Source organism: Bombus pyrosoma, linkage group LG1 (assembly GCF_014825855.1).
Source record: "Bombus pyrosoma isolate SC7728 linkage group LG1, ASM1482585v1, whole genome shotgun sequence".
NCBI lineage: Eukaryota > Metazoa > Arthropoda > Insecta > Hymenoptera > Apidae > Bombus > Bombus pyrosoma.
Window position 1 is genome coordinate 6,467,741 of NC_057770.1, and position 17,295 is coordinate 6,485,035.

The following is a 17,295-nucleotide window of genomic DNA, read 5'->3' on the forward strand; positions in this document are numbered from 1 at the left end:
GATCATTTCGTTGCTTGCCTCTCTCACCTCCATACGCCTCCTCCTCTTCCTCCTCACCGGTTTCTCTCTCTCCCCACGTCGATCCTCCTCTTACCCTCCTCGCACCTGTATATTTTCTCTCTTTCTCACTCCTCTCTGCTTCTCTGCTCCTCTCCTTCGCGAGCACAACCGGTTTATCTTTGATCATTCAATATAAAACACAAGATCGGAGGCGCACACCTCTGCGCGCGTTCACGTATCCACAGGTATCCGTTGCATACATCGAAAGAGCCACGATTCCGTTCCTCGGTAATTCTTCCCTCTCGCTGTTTCTCCTTCTCTTATTCCCTGCGCGACGTCTTTCTCTTCCTTTGACTTTTGGCTCCTCTTTGGTTCGTCTTGTCCACTCGGTTCGTCTCCTCCCAATCCCTCGCGTTGATCCCTCTTTTTCTCCCGTTCTATCCCCTGCAGGCGCGTCCCTCTTGCGACACGCATTCGCACGCATACTCTACGCTCCTCTCCTACTTTTTCTTCTCCCTCTTCTTCATCTTCTCCTTCTCCTTCCCCTTCGTGTTCTGCTTCTTCTCCTTCTTCTTCTTCTTCTTCTTCTTCTTCTTCTACTTCGTCTCGTTTGGTTAAGAGCCCCTCGGTTTGTTTGCACTGGTTCGCCGTGACGCGGACGCGCGCGCGGCTCCTCACCGTCCGCCTCCTGGCCAGAGGAAGTTTCCTCCGGTTGCAGAAAACCAGATGCTTTCGAAAGTATAGCCGCGGCTATCTCTCCGCTTCTAAAGACCGGCTACACACCTCCGCGTGATACGCCCACGCGTGTGCGTCTAACTGCGTGCTCGGTCGCTCGCTCGCTCGCTCGCTCTTGAGACTTGCGACACCTTGCTATCACCGCGAAACGAAAACGAGCCTTTGTCAGATGCCTTCGGATTTATCCAGCCGATTTTTATCGTCCCATCGAAATTTCAAGGCAGAGCCGCTGATCACTGATTTTAGAAAGTTCGTGGATCTTTCCTAACGCCGTGATCTGTTATAGAAACTCGCGATCTTATTAGAACGTATCCTTTCATTCCTACGTGTTTCGAAGATTCTTGTCGGCAAGTTTTCAGAATTTTCTTACCTAACTGCGTGATTTTCTGTATGATTATACCGATCGTAGGATACGTTCGTATGAATGATAATAATAATATCTTTATCGTATCAATCACATTGATATATATATATATTAATCACGGGAGTGTTGATTCATAAAAATCACTTAAAAATAGTAGTTTAACGAAGTATTACGATTCGACGATTATGATATTTGGTAACGACGACGTCGGTTTATCAACACGACGAAGTAATGTTTGCAATGTTGTTACCGAACAGCGTAATACGCTCACTTTTCGCGATCCCAGCTATGTGTATTTATTTAAATAGCCGTAATAATATTATTATTTGACCATGATGTTGTTGGTTTATCGGCAGTTTCCACATCGTTGGCGCGGGTGTTTGAAAAGATGTTCGTGGGTAAATAAATGTTTGGCGATCGTCGTATATGTCGGGGAATGGGCTAGTGGAGGCTGCGGTTAGCGAAGATTCAAGAATACCGTACTCGGTTTCTCTCTTCTTCCGGTGATCTTTTCCACGGGCTCCGAGAGAGCAGATTTTATACGCCGTTTGAGAGAAATGTCCACGATCGTCGTTTTATTGGACAATCAAGGTATTGAGTGGGAAAGAGAGAGAGAGAGAGAGCGAGAGAAAAGATTATCTATGGCTGAGAGAACTGTAGAAAACTCCACCTAAGAACGGACGATCGCGACGATAGCGTTAATGCTGTGTGTTTTACTCGTACTTATTGCGATGCTAATTCAGCGGTAATAGAGTCACTATCGGGCCATTAACAGAGCAATGACAAAGGTATTTGACTTGTGCGTGGAATGTATGCCAGCTGTGCTGATGTTACGTGCTTTACACTTTTCCCTCTGTTTGTACGACGATCTTTAATCTTTTCGACGACTCGATTGTTTTTTTAACTTTATCGCGACCAGCTTGGTAGACAGATTTATTTATTTAACAAATCAGACCAGACTTACTTACGAGTACAAGGAAGAAAATGAGTTACGATAATGGATAATAGATGTACGACGAAGAAAACGAAAAACAGATATAAATGTGGAAGAAATTTTAAAAATGATATATATAAGAAAAAAAGACGGACGAAGAAAGTTAAAATGATAATGACACTCTAGGAGTTAAATAATTGCAACCTCGATCGCCTTAGCTTATAGCTAAGATTCAGAGAGGAGATGGGCTCGATCGGAGATGTTATTTGCATAGTTGCATATTCCGATGACGGGATTACAGAAGTTGAGATCACTAGAGAAGACAGATGTTTTTAATATCAGGTACACCCTCTAGTTTCTAAATAAAATTAACAAACCCTATTTCGATGCGATATAATATTTCGTAGTTACAAATATATAAATTGAATTATTTAGTAACAGTTAAGAGTAACAAAATGGAGAAATTATAATTATGTACCTGATTACTAGTAATTGCAATTTTTATTTGCTACAGGATTTAGCTATAACTGAATGGTATCAAAAAATCCTCTTTTTTTGAGGAAAATGTCTTTGTTTCAAAGTTTTTAAAATTTTCCTACATAAAATTCTATATACTTATTTTCGAAGGGAGAAATTTAGACGGGTGCCTGGTACTATGTTAGGACATTGGCACACGATTTAGATCGCGTGAAACGTGCTGGAGAGTTGATAATTTTTGATTGAAACGAATCGCGAGATGAGCAAGGTTTCTTCACGTCCTTGACTGTTGAAAGCATTGCGAAAGCGTTGCCGGTTGATCTAGGACTGCCCCTTTGTAGGGAATCGTTTTATCCTTGAACCTCCGGCAGCAAGAGGACACGCCAAGAAATTTGCTTTTTATTACTCTTAATATATGGAAACTGGATCAGAAGGATACGCGGATCGAAGAATCCGTGAAAGACGTATAATCGGCGACGCATTAGTTGCCTGGAATTACAGTTCCACGAATTTCACACGTTTTCTGCGTACCATCGTTCTCATCATCGTCTAATAGCAATTTTAATATATCTTCGTAAGATTGGATAAATTATTACATTATTTATAATTTACGAAGCTATTTGTTAAAAGATACAGGTTATCAGATAACAATAACGAAACTCTGAAAGTGTAAGATTTCTGGAAATGGTTTCGATGAAGGTCTTGTTCGAGTATCAAAAACTACGATAGGAAACGAGACGATTTATTTAAAATTATCAGTTGCAAATCTGCGCTATCATATGCATCCGCCTATTAATTGTTTCATTTGTGTTTCGATAAATTTCTTGACTTTGTGTTTCTTTCAAATTACTTTATAAATCATCAACGTTATTTTTAGAACGATCTGAGAGTTTCTTCAGCCAGTTTTAAAAATTAGATTATTCTAAGAGACACGACAATGTCGTCAAATGCGCACAACATGCGTCTTCTATTCAGAAACTGCACGAAATTCGTATTCTTGCGATTCCGAGAATAGCAATCATAACGAATTACGTATTCTTACGGTTCAGTTTCCACGCGCATATTAAACGTACCAAAAAATACGAAATTCGTTTCAAGATGCCTCGTATCTATCATAATACCGTTATTAAAGTTTACTTTCTAAATTTTCCTAGATATAACGAGATATAATTAACTCGTAGTTCTTATTTTAAATTATCGTTAATTCCCTTTTCCTTATTAATCAATTGCAGCGTACCGAGTCGTGCGATCAGACAGCCGTTTATCCGAACTACGTTTATTTTACTTTGTTTATACGCTCTCGCGTATAACGCGCGCAATTTTGCTAATGCTTTTCTTGGCAGCTCAAATTTCTTTTGCGTTTTAATTCATAATTCCACTACAAGCGCGTGAAAACCACTTCTCACAATTGTTGTTGCTCGACTTATTCTATCATTGCTACCATCGTGCTCGGTACAACATATTTTTATATCATTTGTATCAACTGCTTCTTCTATCATCCAGATCCTCTTTTTTCTATCAGAAACAGTAACAGCGGAAAATCAGAAAATCAATCTCTTCACGCGTACAACGACAATGCAAATGTTCTATGTACAATCCTACACCGTACGTATTTCGATTAATTTCTTACGATTCCTAATTGTTACATTATATTCGTAAAAATCCGCGTCTGCGTAAATATTCGCAGTCTAATCGGTCGCCTGCGTTCTTTGCTGCTAAATAAAGCCGTATAACGAAACTCGGCGTTCCTGGAGAAAGAGACGGCATAATTCAATCGAATTCGCCACGTGCATTCGGCAAGCGGAGGTTCGTCGACAAGCTGGTAGCCGGTCGATTCTGTAACGGCGCGCAAAGTGCAGCAGCAGGTGTCCGCTGCAATCACGGCAAATGCGCATTCCTGCGAGCCAATTTACTAGCTTTCTCGAACTCGGTACGGTCGTGCTCGTAAGAGGGATCATTTGCATACACGGCAATGCTGGCTCGCGGAGACGAGCCGACGGCTACGGGCCTTCGCAATGAGACCGTTTGGATCGTTCGCACGTACACGCGTGTCCTTTCGTTCGAATTTCGATATCGCGCGAAAACTGCGCGAGCCGAATGCGAATCGATGCCGCTTGAAAAATCATCCTGGCCGTCGCGTCGCGACAAACCGATTCTACGCCTCAACGCTTCTTCGTTCTCCTTTTTTCCTTTTCTGCATTTCTGCCTCGTTGTTTCCGCGCGTCATTGTTTCGCCGATCGAGCCGTCGAGAATGCGTTTTCTGCTTTATTACCGGTGGAACGAACGATTTGTATGGCACGCGTATAGGTTGCGGATGAGAATCGAAGCTGTGGTTTGAAGTCGAATCGCTGATTTTATCGAACGTTTGACCTCTCCACTGATTGGGGCACGCTTCTTGGCATATTAACGATCGCTAAAGTAGTCTTACGTGATTTCATTAATAACGTAAGGTCGGATAAGGTAATTAGCGTATCAACGAATGCGAGAAAAAGAGAATTCTCGTAGAACGAAGCTGTGTAGTGAATCGATAGCGAGATGGCCGTTTTTTCCTTTCGGTGATCGTTTCACGTTCCTAGAAGTATAGTATATATTTGTTTCGATTAATTTATTTAATTAATAGCTCGAATAGTACTACAGGACACGTCACGCGTTACACCTTACTATTATAACCCACAACCGCGTCTTTTATTTACCGCAGTTGTTAAAACTCATTTGTTATTTTCAAGTAACCGTTCAATTATACCGCATTAACTAACCATATCGATTCGAAAGTAGGTATTATCGAAACTAGATTTTCTCAAAGTCCTGTAACACGCATCATCTGTGAGCGATAAGAGAAATTTATATGGTCGCAACACGTTCTAAATTAATACCGATAACAACCGTACGCTGTTATTTACTGCTGAAGGTGCAAATTTCCCGGCTGAAAATACGATCCTATACTTTCACGAGGGGTTCCGTTCCAATCTGGTGTCACTATCGCGGCATGGAAATAATATTCTTGACATTAATATCACTAATGTGCAGATCCAAGTTGCGACACTTCATGGTAATTCATGTAAAACGGCTTTATTTTTGTCACACCGCAAACTGTTAGGACAGAAGTATAATTATTACCGCATGAATAATTAAAGCGGCTCCGATATAATTATGATAAACAAGTACCATAACTTCTTTTCAGTTCCGATATACATTACGAAACGAGTCTACGATCATGTCGGGTTCCACGCGTTTCCACCACGGCCGTGTCTTATATCCTGAAATTTCTGTACGCGGCCGCCTCTCCGCGTTTCATGCATGCCGCGCGACGATAATTAAGAATAATCGATCGATCAGCATGTCAGCTGACAGAACGATCAATTAATTAAACGTGCAAACGGTGCGAGGCAGCGGCCACTTAATTGCAGGGCCAACGTGTTGGGAAACCATGAACTGTCGCCTATATCGGCCAAGTGAACGGCTCCCTCGATCATGCTATCGAGAACCAGCTGACACACCGCCGACTCGAGATTCTTAAATAGTTAATATTCCTGAAGGTTGCCTATTAATAATTCCAACTGGTGGTAGGCCATTCTAACAAACATGCGCGCGAATCGTAATCGTTCACGCGTGCATTCCACTTATCGAATCAAACGGGGTAATTGGGTATCGCCAAATTGGAACGTTTCCTCGTGAGTTACATTGCCGATTGGCCTGAAGGCAATCATGGCAAAAAAAGAAACCTCTTTTCTTATAAAGTTCTTCGGCAATACTTTAAACAGTGCGTCGAAATGCGTGATCTTGTAAAAGTTAAATCGCCTTAGCATCTTTTCTGCCCATTTTTGCGATCCAAATGTCAATGAATGTTTCTAATTAGCGAAGGGTTCTCGGGAAATAATTGTCGGTCTTTATTTTTTATTACGTTTATATATTATATTACTTTGTTATGTTTGTCGTTAGTTTCTACTATACACCTTGACGAATTCTTAAATATTTACATCGTTTCGATCGCAGTTGGCTAGCGCTCTTGGAGAATTCTGTGCCAGTAAAAGCTCTTACATTCGAATAAAATATTTGCTGCATCTTAGTTCTCATAGTGTTATAAGTTTCCAAATTTTGTCGTAAAAATGAAAAAATTTCAAACTATTGTCGGAGAATTTAGCGTTGTTAAGTTCGTGCAATTAATTCAAGAAAAAGATGTTTTTCTAAAATACGTTGCAAGCAAATTAAACCTGTTTAACGACTGGACGATAGTAAATGCACCGAGTAATCGCGTATATTATCGCGTAATTATCAAAACGAATATCGTTGTGTTTTTAGTGCACGAAATGAGACCAGAGGACATTGGGATCGTCGGGTTCAGGGGCGATCCTGACAAGCAACCCTTTATGGTGGGTTACTTTAAGAGTTCTGGCATCAGAGAATCGAAAGTACGACAGAAACGAGATGCCAGAAGAAGAAAGAAGAGCGAGTCCTCGAGTTTGGATTATCGGAATAATCCGTACACCGGTAAGTCTGGAAGGTAACGTCCGATGAATCAGTAAATCTATCATTTCCATCTCCATCTTTCGTATTTTAGAGTAACGTCGAAAGAGATATTTTTTTTCATTGATATTATAAGAAATGGCTCAAAAAAGTAATCGGCGAATTTTCCATGAAAAAATCACGAAGAACGTGAAAAAGATTCGATTTAACCATAATGTACAAAGAAAGATCGATCCAAATTTGTATTTCACCTTGTCCTGATTGCGCGTTAAAGTCGTTTTTGTTTCAATAATTCTACCTTTAAATTGCACTAGCGTAATGCCGGTTAGACATTTTAACATAAACACCTTAGTTTAACAACTTGTGCGTGTACTCTGTTTAATAGTCTTGTCGACCGTTGGCGAATCCTCGTAATTGACAGCCTATTCTCTTACTCGGAGGACAGTGCAACAAAATTTTTTAATAAGACCATACATAGAAACAAACGGTGTAACGTAAAAACAGTTGAAACTGTAATTCTCTACTTATTAAATACATACGTATGCAGGTGTTTCCGAAAATATTAATATCGACTTCTATCGAGATAGAGACATTAACAAAGAACCTCGTAACCCGCAATTTTGATGAATTTGAATTCCACTCTTAATGCGTAAGAAATACACGTATTCTTTGATTCGTACTTTACCAAGACATTACTAACTGTAAGAAATAACGATGATCGAACGAAGATAACGTGGCGAACAACCGGTAATCATTACCATTTTCCAGATCCAGGCGTACAATACAACTCGAGGACCTGCAAAATTCAAACGTTGTACGTGAGCTTCAGGGACCTGAAGTGGCAGGTAAGTTACGCGAAGAGGCGTAATAATACGCATATTTGATGCAATCATGTGCTACACGATCATCGGGACTTGCAGTTTGCCGCGTACTTATCGATGATCGATATGAATATTTATTTTGCAGGACTGGATCATAGCACCGGACGGATACGACGCATATTATTGCAGCGGCGAATGTAATTTCCCTTTGAACGCTCATATGAACGCGACCAATCACGCGATCGTCCAAACGTTGGTGCATCTGGTTAGCCCTGGTAAGGTACCAAAGCCTTGCTGCGCGCCCACCAAGCTCTCGCCGATCTCCGTGCTGTATTTCCTCGACGAAAGCAACGTTATACTGAAGAAGTACAAAAACATGGTCGTCAAGAGCTGCGGTTGCCATTGATCGTCCGGGATTAGCAAGATGTATACATGTGCGGACAGCGCGTTCGAAACGACGATAAATCGAACGCAAAGCGAGCTGTGCGGCTGAATTTTCCGAGTAGAATCGATCGACAGTTCTTAATTCGATCGATGGAGAGATCGAGACGAGTATCTAGCGTTATGGAATTATTTCTTTTCTTTATTCACTGACCTATTCGTCCGTGCGAACGATTTTTATTTCGCTGATACGTTTCATCGAAGATTCTCCGAGTTTGCAATCGTTAGAACGTTAAATAATGACAAACGCTAAAACACTCTGTATAATTATAAAATCTTATCGCATATTATTATTCTTGCAAGAAATTAAATCGTTCGATAGTCGTTTGATCTTTTAAAATTCTTACACTGTTTTCGAAGTTCGTATGATTTTCTCAATTGCTCAGAGTGCAATTCGACGTTCGAATTAAGCTGTTGTCGCTCAAAATTCCGCTCGATTCTCGGTTCGACGAAACAAAACTCCAGTGCCTGTTCGCCTGTGTTGGACGTGAACGACAAACGCTGATCGATGGCGGATTTCAAGCGTCGCAAGAAAATCATCGGTCGTCTGGTGCCAAATTTCGACTAGTAGATAGTGTAATTTCTCGAAACAAGTGCTTCCGTACTAACGATCGTAATAATTTTCGTCGCTGGAAAAAGTGAATAATTGAATGGGAACAAAAACGATCGACGAATACGTGCGACTCCGGCACGTGATTTTTATCCGGTTTTAGTGGATACATTGTAATATACATATGCCCGTAACGATCGGGGTTATCAACCGATGCTTCGAATCGTTTCTTTCTTTCTACCTTTCCTTCCTTCTTTCTCTTTCTTCCTTTCTTTTTTATTTTCTTTTTTTTTTGTTTTCTTTTAATCAACTCAAATATCTCATCTAATGTTCAAACATTCGATCGGTTAATATATCGTTTAGTGATATTAATTTAATGAAGAAACTTCCGATATTATAGTCTGAGAAGAAATGAAACAAAGAGAACGTCGTTGTTCGGTGAATTTCTACGTATTTGATCTGTCGCTGTTTTGAAAAACACATTTGTGTTCGCGTTCTTCCGTTCGCTCGTCGAAGGCCTCTATGTACGCAAGCCGACACGAAAAGGAAAAAGATATCTTTTTTTTTTTTTCTTGTAATTAGACTTATTTATGTTTGTAAGTAATGCGTCTGACCGAGAGAATAAGAGCACCGTGTGTAATACTTGTAGCAGATTCGTATGTGTACAGGTTGTTTCATAAGATAATCCATGAATCCAGCAAGTGACAGATCCCTCGCGCAAAAGCGAATTGATTCTTAAGACAGGTTTGTCGGTTGTTGGCTTCTAATCGATCAACGGATTGCGCTGAATAATCAACAATTAATGATTTTCATCCGAGAATCTCTCATTTACGAAAAGTCTCGCTACTTATCGTATAAAACATTCCACAGAGTAGTCGGTTAATTGTCACCTTAAATATCATTGAAATTACGAAGAGTGGGAAAGAATTTAGCTATCAAAGATAGCATGATAGAAAAGATACGGCGATATCAAGTGTTATAGTAGAGGAAATTATGATAACTCTATAATACGAAGAATTTATTTGTTATTTATTAGAGGGAGGGAAGATCTTCTTAAGGATTGCGAGTTTGATTAATTTTCATTATTCATGAAATTTAAACACTCAAGAATTTGAATGAACATACCGAAGAAAAACGGAATTTTATTCTCAACTGGGATGATATAAAATATCGCTGTGACGTAGCTCCAACCTAACTTACAATAGTCTGCATTAAGTTATTTAATTTGAAAGTGCGTGCTTCCTCTTTAATTTGAATTTTGTATCTTATGTGACAAAGACCGTGAGTAGTGTTCATCGCGTAAGACATAAGATATGAATTAAAATGAAGTAATCCGATTCAAATCTAATTTAAATTGTAGCGATTACCTATGGGCCAACAATACCAATCGAAGATTAATATAACACTTAATTTTTGTAATTACAGATAATTGCTTAATTAAATTAGCAATACCTAGACGATTATACATATAGAAAGAGCGGAATAAGAATTATATGACTAAATCTTTTCTGCTATATAATTACTATAAATGAAATATTTTTCTCTAGCTTCCTCATTCCGAGGGATATTAATCCTCTATAACAAGAATTCTTTGTTTCATTTTCCTTTAAGAAGAAAGAATCGCCGCTGCTTGCAATTTGTTATATATAATCTAAAATCTTATTATTTTATTGCACGATAATTATTCTAACGAAGTCTAAATTTCAATATACAACGATACAGTGATAGTAAGTAAAGTAAAAATAAAAGATATAGCGATAGAAGTAAGTAAAACGATGCCAGAAAAGATACACAAATTTCGTTATAGAGGATTAACATGGCGACAGTTACCGAACCACCCTGTACATACTTACACACCCTAGTAACTCAACTTTCTATGTACATGTATGTAAAGTGTAAATTTATATACATATAAGTATATAGAAAGTGGAAAATTCTTTAGTACGATTTTGTAGTATCGTAATTATAATGCGACAGAGAATCAGATTTGTCGAACAAAATAAACATCATAAGCGCATATTTTTCAATCGAAGCGAAAGTACATATTTTCCAAAATCTCGTGCTGTTTACTTTGCGTCCCACATACAAGTCGGTATTGTTCGCGCATTTTAAAATTATGCGTTAACTCAAATTTGAAACGTACGCGTTTAACGCGACTAATCGATTAATCATACAATCGAACGATAATCGCACAGTTTGTTTTTTTTTCTTTTCTTCTATCTTCTTCCCTTCTTTATTTTTCCCTTTTTTTTTTTGTATAGATTTCTATTTTTTACAAGCTCTTAGAAAACGTACGAGTTACGTTATAGTCATACTTAATTGACGCGTGAGATTAAAAGTTTTATAAATTATTCCGACGCAAGATTCGAATGTGGTGCCGCCGCTGCTCGAGATATGTGTCAGCGTTGTTTAATGGCGTTTAACGAGCGTTTAACCGTGTGAATGGGAATGAAGCATAGTCCATTTTAGCTCGTGGGTGCGTGAATGCGTTCGTGGATGCGATCACAAATCAATCGATGAATATATATAGTCTGTGGTATTATTAACACAACTTTTGTAATGACAATGTAAATATATCGTTGTAAATACGTTCTATAATGCATACTACATAATATGTACAATGTACTTGTGTCAGTTCTTTCTTTTTTATTACCATGCCTCTATTAAGTACGTGAATCATTTTGAATATGTCTTATTGGTAACAGTATCTTTTAATCAACTTAATGATTCGTACTGAGGAAATATATCTTAGTTAAAAGGTTAAAGTTACTCTACTTAGCTGCAAATCTAATTTAATTTACATGATCATGAGTAACAGCCACGAAGCGCAACATTACAAACTTGATAAAAACGAACGTTTTCCTAATTCCACTTTATACGAAAGGACGTGACAAATTTTAATATTGTTTGTTATAATGAATTTTAACAATTCATAATAACAGATACTAAGAAAAATGTATAATTCTAACAATTCAGAAAAAAGAACACTGAAAGTATGAATGTTTTGACGATTGGGTAACGATTATATGCAATTTGTATACTGCTCATATTTACGTTAACAACAATGGATCTAGTACCGATCAGACATTGATAATATCATGATAAAAATAATGAATGAACCATTTTTTGAAATATGTAATAAGTATTGGTATTGATAATTGGAATTTCTGTATTTATTGAATTCCGAATGTTCGAGACGACATTTTTATTTAAATATCTATACCAAATAAGTTAGTCCGTCTGCTGATAGATGGCATTGCATGTACGCCGCATGATAATTTTACATAGGAATTCAGTTTTAAACAGAATTTTTAATGTTTTGAACGTTATGTACTATGAATTAAAGAAATAATTAAATTCTGAATATCATATAAATAACTTAATAAGTAGTATGAATTATTTCATACATAGTCCAGTAAATATTTATTATATAATTTACTTTGATTTGCAATGGTGTAAAAATGCATGTATATTTAGTATACAAAACGTGACATACCAATTACGATGGAAACCGGTTTCATTGTTGCATCTTGAGAAGTTGATAACAAATCTGCTAGACACTTTTAGATTAGATCTAAAGGAAACCCGTTGTCACTACGAAGTTCATTATTCGACGATTCAGATAGGCACGAGATTTTTCAAACTGCATTTCGACCAATCAAGTTCGATCATATTTGGTTACAGCGTATTTAAAATTAACTCGTTTTCAATCGATAAACTATTTGAAAATATTTTAATTTTCATCAAAATATACATTAACCGCTAATTATCTATGAAACTGAGTATCTCTCGCACATTTAAAACATAAAATGAAGAACTAAATCATAGTTCTTAGAAAATATCGTTGTCGTGAATTAATTCGACTGGGAAGAACATGGCGACCACTCTCGAATACGTTTCGATATATCGTTAAGCGATATTCTCGCTTCAAATCGATGATCGTTTTCACGATGGACGGCGAACGTGCCGTGAGCTTGATGTTCATACGAAATGACGATTTTTCGTGCTGACAATGTTTCTTGCTTGAGAATTCACGTGCATCGGCATATGCGACTGTGATTTTCGAGCGTCTCGCATAGGAAACAGATAGTAACGATTGTGTAAAACCAACGAATCGTTAGTGGTGCTAGTGCGAAGTTTGAGCTGTGTACGACAGTAGTCGTCTCGTGTGCTTTCGTGCCGCTGTCAACGAAAATCCGAATATCTGGACCTTAGTTTAATTATATAAGAAAATTTGATGAAACGGATAAAAAGCATGTTGTGAATCTGAGTTCAAAGAACGAGAACACACACATTTGTCATTTATTTGAAGGAAATAAGAGTCGCGCGAGGTACGCCCCTTTTACAGGTGCCAATACCATTTTTGCAACACCCATCGAGTGAATCGACCACCGGAGACACCTCTCGAAGAAGCTGAATTTCAAAACGTATCCAAATTTCTATGGTGATATGCTTCTGCAATTTTGAATTGAATACCTGTAGTTGGTTTTTCCGCTGTTTCGCGCAAAATCGATAGAGAAGCTCGCACATTACCCGAGGAGTGCGGAACGCGCGACGAGTCTTGCTGACAAAAATAGCAGGGTCCACGGTAGACACGATAGAAGAGTGTCCTTAACTGCTACTGTTCATCCTTTGCAGTGTTTTATCGTGAGCCGGCATTATTTCGACTGTAATTTTTAACTGCTCTGCGTACGGCGCTGCTTGTCCAAAGAACGCTATTTGAAATTTCAAAACATCGTGTCTATTTGCAGTCTTGTGTATGTTCCGGCACGAGCCATAAAGTAGCCTGTGATCATTTCAATTTTCTGGTTACCGATCTTACTGTAAATGTTATACGTAAATCGATGATTGGTAGGTGAGTGATACAAAATGGACTGAAAATCGAACACGACATCGTTTTAACGCGGATAATTTACCCGTAAGTGATATTACTGTTGTCGAAGCGCACAATCTAACCTTACTTCGAGAAAAATTTAGCGGTATTTCTGCCACCTAACCTTCGCGTTCGTCAAACGGAGTGTTCGAATTGTTCGACGTAAATTCGTAAACGTTCCCGATGATCCCGTGACGGAAGAAATATTGGCGTGCGTGTGTCGAGTAACGCGAAATACTTTGAACGCATTGTCTCGCCGGCTATGACGAGAACAAGGACCCGTTCGATCGGATCGTCGCTGCAGCCGTCGCGAATGCTGTGATTTCGTTGAATGTGGAGTGCGATCACGCGCCTCTTCGTTAAGGGCAAAACAGAGGAATCTGCCCCGAGAACGAAGGATTGGACGTGTGACGGCGTGCCCGATACGGTCGTCCATGTTTTCGACGCAATGGATCGTAACGCGGGTGACGATCGACGTAAGGGCCCTGCCGGCGAGCAACACCACGACGGAGCCGAATCCGAACACTTCTCTGATGCCTACGATTCCCGTCAGGTATTTATACATGTTCTACTTATACTTTTAAGCTCTACTATGGCTATATCATTGAATATTTACAAAAATTATCATTTTGCAGATTAGAAGTTTGGCAAATGTAATTGATATGACGTTACTTTGTTGTAAATAATATAAATGGTAATAGTTGTAGATAAGAAAGAGAGCAATGTATATTTATATTGCAGTATATGTAATGTAAGAAATACAATTGACACAGATGATATTGTTTAGACAATAATAACGTTAATTCTATTTTAAGTTACTAGTCTGCAAAATGAATTGACACGTTCAATGTTGTTCATTTGATTGATTTCAAATTAGGTTTCATCTGATAAAGAAATAGTCGTTATCTTGTATTTTGTATCTTGTATAATTTTCTATACGCTGTATCTTCCAAAATATCGGTATTAGATTTTTGGTAAAAAGTATGCTATTAATGTATAGCAGATTCTTGTAAAGTACTAGGAACATTATAAACTTCTACATATAATCTTTTTTACATATTTTCTTTACGTTGAAATTTGTACATTTTTATTCAGACAACTTTTTATCGCAGATGTTTCCTTTGAAATCCTATCTTTGATAGGTGGTGCTTAAATAATATTAGTTTACTACCAAAAGAATCACAGAATCATTGGAAGAATCATAAAATTCATTTTTGAAGAAATAGAGTGGAATAGTGTAATTTGTTTTTTAATTTCCTATATTTCTATACGTTCCTCAAAGTACATAATACATACATACTTTGGAAAGCTAAATAGACTTGAAAATTTATTCAGCTTCATTTTATGGTACTGTTTCCTAATTACATATATAAAACTTTTCATTGTATGTTCGTACATGCATATATTTGTGCTAGAAGAATATTTCCATATAAAAGTACTTGAAAAAAGTACTTGAAATAAGTACTAAGTCATAATTACTGCAGATCATATATGTAATTCTATATATAAGTTAGTTCCTTAGTTTGAGCGAAGCACAATATTAAAACTGATATTTCTAATAAACAATCACAGAAATTTATTTATTAAATTTTAAGAACAATATATTTTTATTAAAAAATTATATTTTAAATTATATTTTTTTATTAGATTTGTAAATTATTCCAGCATGAATTTTACTCACAGACATTAACATTTATTTTTGTTCATAATTTTGCAACATATCATTTATTGATACCGCAGACACGTTTGTTACTAATTCGTGTATGAGTCAGCGGTTCCCAACTACTTTTTCGTATTTCAAAATTTCTTGCGATATTATTTTGTGGAACGTAGCATGAGATTCACTATTTCAAGCTCAGAACTGTGACTAATTAATCTTCAATGCTCACGATAATATGTCAGAAAACATTGTTAAAAAAGTGCATGCTATCTAGCGCGAAGAATTCATTTTTATAGTATAATAAACTTGATACAATGAAAAATATATTTTCATCGACAAAAAGAAGAAGAATGGCCTTGAAGTCCTCTCAAGGATTTCAACAAATGAGAAAAAAGATTAAATTTCATATTTATCTGTAAATGTGTAAATATGCAAATCAAACATTGCAACCATTCATCGCTATACGATCATTTAAATTAACATCACAAACACAAATTGCAAACGAAATAAAATGCAAATCAATTTTCTAAGAAATGATCAGGAAATATTGCAGTTATCTTTAATATCGATATTTATTTATGCCACGCTTTTCAGTAATGATTTCGTTCTACGAACGTAACGTTATCATTATGAATTATATGCTAAAATTCTACTAACTGTATGCCGAAATTTATATACAAGACAGACGCGATTCAAAGAATAGAAAAATGTACAGAAATAAGCAGAGACTATCCAAATTTCTCGTAAATATTATATGATACGAGGACGATCTTCCCGGAGGCTGTTGTCGTTACGAACAGACTAATTCGACTGTAGAAGAAGAGAGTATAACGTTCGATCAATGAAAAGATATCTCTGCGCAACGCCTCGTGTCCAAGGCTCGTTACAAGCTTACTCGTTCTTGTATCATATTCCAATTATTTGTAATTAATGGAGTCTGAAGTTACACGTGGAAATGTTTGCGTGCAATAGCCACGATCAGAGCGACTATCTCGTTGAATATTATTTTAACGTTCGATCGGCTTAACTTGATTGGATCTCTATCGATTATCGTTACGTATGTATTACTGTAACAAATAATTTTCTTCCAAAATCTATTTCTGAATTGTTGAAATTTACATGTACATGTATTTTATTTGTTCGATGGATGGATTTGAATTAGTCAGGATTTAATCGATTCCAAACACTCGGTTAGACCATCACCGCATTCTTTAGCACGTGGGTCATCAGTGACCTACAGAGGACTGTTCGCTGAAGCTGTTATTTTCGTCGTTGGAGTTGAAATACGTATTATGGGGAAATGCTTCGTGATACGTTTAGCGAATGTATAATTATCGCGTTTAATGCATTTGATGTAGAGTCGACGATGATTCATACTACATAGTAATATTCTTCTAGATTAATAAAGTTCTTCTATGGCGCTTCATTTTGTTTCGTTATTTCTTGTAAGTGCAATAAAAGAAGATCAACGTCGTACGAGTGGTGAAATGAAAAGAAAACGATAGCGTACATCTATTGTGCTATGTATTTTAAGCAAAGTATTTAAAAAGCATCGTGCGTTACGAATTTTTACGAAGTTCAATGGAAAAACGAGTATGGCATTTGTATTAATCATACCTGAACGAGTATCGATCATTAGATTATATTCTTCTTAAGCATCAAGTACACTTGCGATAATAGAATAGTAATATCTCTTCGATAACATCTGATTCGTGTCATACTTATTATGTCCTTAAATGAAAGTTAATAATAACCTCTGTCATTAAGACCATGTAAAATCAATGTTATAGAGACATGTAGAAATCGATAACTTAATTAATATTCAAATGTACCAGGAACAGGATTGCTTCATAATTTACTTACGATTAATGAAATGCTGACGCGATACTCAGCTAAACATGGCATTCAACCGGCCCATGTAATTTATGGCGTAGTAAAAGCAAGAATGTGCCAATATAAAATATCGCTTAATGTA

General features: G+C 37.3%; 2 protein-coding genes and 1 long non-coding RNA gene across 29 annotated transcripts in view; 2 read left to right on the plus strand and 1 right to left on the minus strand.

The window, feature by feature from the left end:
• LOC122577216 (protein 60A) overlaps positions 1–11,412 on the plus strand; it is a 42,042-nt gene extending 30,630 nt beyond the window's left edge. The window contains exons 4-6 of one of the 2 annotated variants that reach the window (XM_043748471.1): positions 6,811–7,012; positions 7,744–7,820; positions 7,942–8,136. In XM_043748471.1, the coding sequence (XP_043604406.1) occupies positions 6,811–7,012; positions 7,744–7,820; positions 7,942–7,997 (335 nt within the window). In that variant the 3' untranslated portion in view covers positions 7,998–8,136. Of the gene's footprint in view, positions 1–6,810; positions 7,013–7,743; positions 7,821–7,941 lie in introns of both variants that reach the window. The other variant, XM_043748399.1, reaches the window with a different exon arrangement.
• Positions 1–12,681, minus strand: part of LOC122577595 — a 50,523-nt gene extending 37,842 nt beyond the window's left edge. Inside the window, exon 1 of the long non-coding RNA XR_006320392.1 lies at positions 12,284–12,681. This is a non-coding gene — a long non-coding RNA (uncharacterized LOC122577595). The remainder of the gene's footprint in view (positions 1–12,283) is intronic.
• Positions 12,682–12,753: 72 nt separating this feature from the next.
• The window catches only part of LOC122575689 (patronin), an 85,562-nt gene continuing 81,020 nt past the window's right edge, over positions 12,754–17,295 (plus strand). For all 26 annotated transcript variants that reach the window (XM_043745037.1, XM_043745430.1, XM_043745700.1 and 23 more), the window contains exon 1: positions 12,754–14,213. In XM_043745037.1, the coding sequence (XP_043600972.1) occupies positions 13,992–14,213 (222 nt within the window). In that variant the 5' untranslated portion in view covers positions 12,754–13,991. The remainder of the gene's footprint in view (positions 14,214–17,295) is intronic.